Below are 6,921 nucleotides of genomic sequence, written 5' to 3'. Positions count from 1 at the left end.
GTCATATGAGAAGTTGCTCCAGTGTCCATGTACCAGGAAGAATTAGGTGAATTGAGAGACATAGTATGCATAGTCGCTTCAATGTTTATAGGAGAGTAGGAGATGGACTAATTTTGATCTGCCACAAATGCTTGCTGAGGATGAACCGCTTGTTGAGGACGACTCCCCAGAGAATTTCGGGTTGCTGTTGTTATGGGTGGTTCGAGTATCCACGAGGCCAACCTTGGGTTTGATACGGGCATGGTGGAGTAGCCAATGTTGACATCCAAGCCCAGGGTGGAACATTACCCCACGGAGCTTGAATTCCCCACTGTTGTTATTGCTAACCACCACTGCGGCCCTGCTTACCCCTTCCAGAACCACGACCACCACCATTATTTGGTTTACGTCCAAAGTTTCTCCTGTCTCTAGAAGATTTACCATGGTCCTATGTTGGAGCCGATTGTACTGGGTTAGAAACACCATTATCAAACACCGAATTTGGGTTGGCAAACATAGCAGATTCCTTGGTAGCCTCCTTTGCCAATCCAGCCTCCTCGAGAGTGAGCATCGAACGCGCCTTATAGAATGAGGGTAATGGGTCACTCTGGCGGATCAACATCCCAACACCCCTATAGGCTTGAGTAAGACCAGAAACGAGTTGAAGGATTAGGCGCCTTTCCGATACTAGAGCCCCTACATTCTTCAACTGATCAGAAATTGTCTTTAGACGTTGACAATAAGCCGAAGCATTCAGAAAATTTTCCATCTGAGTATTGGAGAACTCAGCCTCCAGGGTTACCACAAGGGAATTTTTGTTGTCTTGGAATATGTCATGTAAACGGTTCCAAATATCCATGGCCTTAGCATGTGGTTCAATAATTGTGTGCAAGAGATCGCTAGAGATTGTTGCATAAATCCAAGAAAGAACCGTAGCGTCAAGCGTAGACCATAATTCCTTTTCATCCTCGGTAGTCAGGACCTTCTATTTGCCTTCAGCAGGAGGAATAATATGGTGAAGGACCTTGTGAGAACGTGCAATAATTTTGAACAACTCTGCCCAGGTTGAGTACTGAACATTCTCTATCTCAAGAGTAATGGGGATATGATTGCAGATATTAGACACCGCAAGAGCTGGATGAAAAGAGTTTTTATTTTCAGACTTATCAGTCATGATGTTGAGAAGGGAACAAAGAAGAAACGAAGAGAATAGGGAATAGAAGAGGCGAAGAGAATAAGCCTAAGGCTCTGATACCATGAAAGAATATTTTCCTCAAATGATTTCATATCATTGCCTTGTTATATATACTCTTTACAAGAGACAACTCATGCCATATATTTAGGCCTCAATACAGGAAACTACTCCTAACCACAACTGATTTACAGGGACTGATTTACAGGAATTGATTTACAATAATAACAAAGATATCTTCAATAACAAACTACCAAACTATATCTACATATATCTTAACAACCAAAATTAGGTAATAACCGTTTAACCAAATTATACCCCATTACGGTTATTATAGTATAGTATAAATAGTATAGATTAAATAGATTTTTAAAAATATTGTAAAATTATACATCTTGGACTCTTAATATAAAACTAAGATATTAAGCCAAATGCGCTACGTTGAAAACAAAGATAAGGATCACACTTGTGTTATTAAGCTCCCATGGAAAATAGTTCGTTTGTAGCCATTCTGTGTATTATTTAAAAACCTCTTGGCTCATAACTGACCAAAAACGCTGAAACAAAGATGGGTTGAGCCCATCAGGTCCCCCAACCTTGTCTGGGTGCATCTGTTTAATGGATGCAGTAAACTCATCAAACGTAAATGGCTCAGTAAGTTCCACGTTCTGTGATGCTGATAAAGTTCTATGGCTAATTGTGTTTGTCATTTCTGTTGTCCACTCTTCTTCTGTAAAAACCTTAGAAAAGTAATCTCTAACAATATCACACATGCCATCATGTTGTTCAACTTTATCTCCCACATCGTTAGTAAAACTTAATTTTGTTCACTTTTTTCTTTGCAGAAGCAGAAGCATGAAAAAAGCGTGTGTTGTCATCACCATCCCTAAGCTAGTAAACTGTAGCTCTTTGTCTCCAATATGCTTCCTCCTGTAATAAAAGTGTATTTAGCTTCTCTTTCTCACACAAATACTCTTTTAGACTATCCGCATCAGTACAATCAACCAGTTTATCAAGATTTGCTTTATGATATTTAACTTTCTCCCTAAATTTATGAAAAAACGACCTTCCCCATATGGCCATAAATGACGTAATCTCAATGAGTTTTGTAAGAAGATGTTTAACAGGGATTGATTTCCATATTTCAGATACCTCATGCACAAAAGTTGGTTCTCATAACCATATATTCTCGAAACGGAATCAAAATTCTTTCCATGACACTTTAGTATTCAACAGCTCCAACATTATTGGTTCATGACAGAGACTGAACTATGTATAATTCTGAGACTGTTAGCTGGGAATTTTTGCATCCAACTACCAGTACCAAAACCTCTATCCAACTTTTCTCTAACACATTCATTAGTGTTTTTTCCTCGCTCCCAAGTAAACTTACCACCTGTCAACTTTATTTCTGAGAGCTGGAAATCTTCTATAACATTACTAAAACCATCAAGAAGGTATTGGGGATGTGCAACCTTACCCTTCTTATCTGAAGCAACCATGAGACCATTAAAATCACCCCATATACACCAAGGAACATTCGATATATCTGCCAACCTTTAAATTAAACTCCAAGACTCACGTCGCCTGGTCCTTTCTGGATACCCATAAAAGCAGGAAAGACGCCATGACACACTATTATTTCCCTAAAAAACATATCAATATGATAACTAAAGAAACTATCTACTTGACATTGTGCAGCTCTCTTCCAAAAATAGCCAAACCACCATTATGACCTACTCTGTCCACTGAAAAACAATAATCAAAACCAAACTTGACTCTAAGTTCTTCTATTTTATTAGAATACGAAATAGTCTCTATTAAGAACAAGAAAATGGGTTTATGATCTAGTAAAGATCATTAAGGGCACGGACTGTTTGAGGGTTCCCAAGCCCTCTACAGTTCCAGCTTATGTGACTCATGGCTCCTGGCTAGCTTGCCTAGAAAGCGTAGCCATTTCAGTTGTTGAGATCTCTATAAAATCATTATGAGAAATAGTAGAGTCCTTCTTTGTGATGCTTCTCGACTGTGTCCATACTCCATCTAAATGGGCTTCAACTCGTTGTCTTTTTCTTTCCTCCAACTTAAGCCCATCTAGTTCACTTGTGTCCAACCTATAATTTTGACTCGAATTCAAATTTCCCTCCTTTGGCTCCAAATTAATTATGTATCTACTTGTAAACCCCGAAGTGTCAGCCTTAGTTGTTACATTATCCCTTTGATTTCGCCAATCAGCTGTTGGATGCATTTTTTTCGCATTTGAAACTCCTGATTTTCAGCCCTGTACGTAGTCTTTCCTCCCTGTCATCCCCAGTCTCCGTCACCCTCCGCCCGGAGCCATTTGCTTATACTATTTCCCGTCATTCTACGTGGTGGAGCCCTTACCCATTTCCCCCATTCTCGAGTAATCCCTCCATCAGCAGTCTCAAGTTTTTTATTACAGAACCTTTCCGTATGAGTCAGCAAACCACAGATAAAGCAAAAATCCCCTAGTTTCTCATATTTACATGTGACCACAACCTCCGTTTTATCTTTCTTCACAATCTTTGTCTTCCTTTTAAGAGGTTTTCGGACATCTATTTTGATCCGTAATCTCATATACTCATGCCATATGCTTGAATTATTCTTTGTATCATACTGAACAAAATCGGCAGAAAAATTCCCCAGTTATTTCCCACCTGTTTCTGTCATATAACTTGCCGGAAGGTCATGTATTTGTATCCAGAATTCAACCTCATTCAGCGAGACCTTAATAAGATCTTCTCCTGCCTTGACTATATTAATGACTAAGGTTAGATTATCAAATGCCCATGGGCCATTTGTAAGCACCCATTGCATGTCATCTTTGTGATAAAATTGAAATAGATAGATCCCATGCTTCAGATCCTTGATATTGATACCCATTGCAGGCTTCCACAGATCAGCAAGTTTCGTCCTCATTGCTCGCACATTAATCATGCAATGTTTTTGTAACTTCATCGATGCAGTGGTTAAACTCGTGTCTATTATATTTAATTAATGATTTACATTGTACCACGTTACAGAGAATGTGTTTTAAAAATAAATTAGTAGCTTTGATTTATGGGGTCCAGTGATAACGGTTTGTCAGGGAAATCCTACACAACAAATAATTTATATATAATTGGATGAAAAATTAGGCGATCGCGATTTTAAAAAACACATTATGCCAATTGCCAATTGTTGTCCACTATACATGAAAATTCACCGACACTAACAAAAAAAATTGAATTCTTATATTTTCGTAATATTTTAAATTTATCATTTTTAATTGTATTGCATATAGTATATAATATTTTTTTTAATTATAGTTAATATATCTAAAGATTAGGATGAAAAGAAAATTTAACATTTTGTGAAATTTTCTATAAATATCTTCTCTATCTACCTTTTAAGTGTTTCTTCATAAACATAATTATTAATAATTTTACTTAATTACTATTCCAAATTGATTTTTTAAACATAATTATTTATTATTATTTTTAATATTTGGATAATTAATACATACTAAAAATTCATCTGAACCGAATAAAATTACCATTGTTAAGTAAAAAGCCATTACAAGAACATATATGACCAACCCTGCCATTAAAATTACTAAAGATTTATATGAATTGAAACAAGGCCATTACAAGTACAAATATGACGAACCCTCCATTACATTATGATGGCGTTGGGAGCTTAACATATTTTTCACGAGTATCCACATAAAGGTGGTCTAAACTATCCTCGTTGAGGACTAGGAAGACCTGAGAATCGGTAAATGCTTGGTTTAATATTATGGAACTCCATGACTTGCTAGCTAAACTAAAGCTTAGCAGTGAATATAAAGGTAAATATTGAAGTATGTTGAATATAAGTTATTCAGCTTTAAAATCCTTAATTTGACGCTCCATAGGGCAATCTCCACTCAACGTCGGTGATTTAAGCTCTTCGGTGAGAATTTCAGGCGGGCAATGGAGGTTCCACAAACTATGTTAGAAAATGGAAAGTTTGAGGCATATTTTATATATGTTCTTGATATGATTTCCGGAAACTAACACTTGGAGGTTGTTCCTTGATATGAGGACTTAAACTTTCATATTTGGATCTAAGATATTTTCTTAGTGGAATCCATGAATATATTGAGACAAAGTTGCTTGTTTGAAATGGGTTATGGGGATTTTGTCCCACATTGGTATTGTAAAAGAAAGATATTGAGTTTATATAGCATCTTGTGTTAGTGTTGTTTACAACTACTAGCATAAGTGGAATGCTTGTGTGGCCTAGTGCTAGTGGGAACTCTTATATTTTTCTTTTCTATTACAAGTTAAATTATTTATATTGATTATTTAATTATTAATATAAAATATATTGAGTAAGGATTATTTTAATCATACTCTGAATATATTTTGTAATATTAATATTAATTAATTAGGATATAATATAAATAATAAGGAAAACCCATTTTGTTTACTTTTTCTGTTTTGTTACTTGGTGTACCACATCGAGTAAAATAGAAGAAGAGCAACTTGAGATGCCTATATAGTGAGAGGTATACTTGAGATTAAAATGATACAAATCTCGGTGCCTACCTCGCAAACATATATGAGTTGCATAGGTTTTTTGGGCAAACTGAGGTGCGAGTCGCCGTTGATCATTGTTGGTTCTGTGGCCAGATTGATCTGTTGCTGTTTTATCCTGGAAGCGATATTGCTGCATTCCATCACAGCTTAAGTGGGGGGCAATAATCTCTTCAAGAACAATCAAGTCCTCTTGTAGGGTTTGGCGACTCAGCTGTTGTGTTCTTCTTCTTATCAGAATTTGGAAAGCGATACGAGATAAGTTTTCTTTACTTTCTTTGTCAATTACAGTCTTTATAGTTTGTTATTACCTTCGTGTTTTATTTCGTTAGTTGGTTATTTGCCATGTTCTTTTTATTATATATATAACTGCCCATTATTGCTGTGTAGTTAGAATTATACCCAACAATCTTGAAGAGATTATAGTTATATATAGTTAATTAGCAAGATGGTTAACGAAACTGGTGATGTTCCTAAAACTGTTGAGAGTGGTTTTGGTTCTGGTGGTACTACTACCATTGACTGGACCACGTATCGTTTTCCCCATCCAATTGATTTATCAGGTATGCCTAATAAATTTAGTGGTGGAGCTTCTTTTTCTCTTTGACATAAAAAGACGAAGCTCTAGTTAACGGTTAAGGGTCTATTGTTAGTGGTACAGTATGATCCTCCTGGGTTGGATCAAGAGAAAGCTGAATCTGTTAAGGTTTATGTTTTATGGGCTGAGAAGGATGGGGTGGCTAGGGCAGCCAATTTGGCATCCTTGGAGAATACCTTGTTCGATGTTTATTCATCAGATGCCTATACTGCTAAAGTTTATGGGATAAGCTGGACCAAACCCATAATACTGATTCTCAATGATTTGAGAAGTATTTTGTGGCTAGGTTTCTTGATTTTAAGTTGGTGGATGGAAAATCCATGACTGAACAGGTTCATGAGTTTGAGATGTTAGTTCATGATTTGGGTGAGTCCGGTATGGTCTTGCTTGAGAAGTTTCGAGTGATGTCTGTGATTGAAAAGCTCCCTAAGTCTTGGGAAGAGTTTGCTCTCTCCCTGAAAAGACAGAAAGGAGAGATCATATGGACTAACTTGATGTTGGACATCTCAGTACGGGAGCAGCACAAGTCCAAATAGGGACATGTGTTGCCTGTGGAACATGGGAGCTCGAAG

General features: G+C 36.8%; 1 protein-coding gene and 1 pseudogene across 1 annotated transcript; both read right to left on the bottom strand.

Moving 5' to 3' along the window:
- Positions 1-427: 427 nt before the first annotated feature.
- Positions 428-1,153, bottom strand: LOC141684923 (uncharacterized; annotated as a pseudogene).
- A 2,322-nt stretch (positions 1,154-3,475) lies between these two features.
- LOC141684922 (uncharacterized) lies at positions 3,476-4,111 on the bottom strand. The gene is made up of 2 exons (XM_074490058.1): positions 3,872-4,111; positions 3,476-3,808 (listed from the first exon to the last, which is right to left on the bottom strand). Exons 1-2 carry the CDS (start codon positions 4,109-4,111, stop codon positions 3,476-3,478), a joined length of 573 nt encoding a protein of 190 aa, XP_074346159.1.
- Between the last annotated feature and the right edge of the window lie 2,810 nt (positions 4,112-6,921).

Source organism: Apium graveolens, chromosome 9 (assembly GCF_009905375.1).
Source record: "Apium graveolens cultivar Ventura chromosome 9, ASM990537v1, whole genome shotgun sequence".
Classification (NCBI taxonomy): Eukaryota; Viridiplantae; Streptophyta; class Magnoliopsida; order Apiales; family Apiaceae; genus Apium; species Apium graveolens.
Note: the sequence above shows the minus strand (reverse complement) of the source record. Positions and strands in the feature narration are given on the sequence as shown.

Bases quoted from the DNA above. Each gene is read 5' to 3' on its own strand.
- LOC141684922 (XM_074490058.1), bottom strand. From the start codon at position 4,111: ATGAGGACGAAACTTGCTGATCTGTGGAAGCCTGCAATGGGTATCAAT. The intron at 3,809-3,871 runs GCAAGTTATATG...GATTTTGTTCAG, and splicing joins TACAAATACATGACCTTCCG to TATGATACAAAGAATAATTC.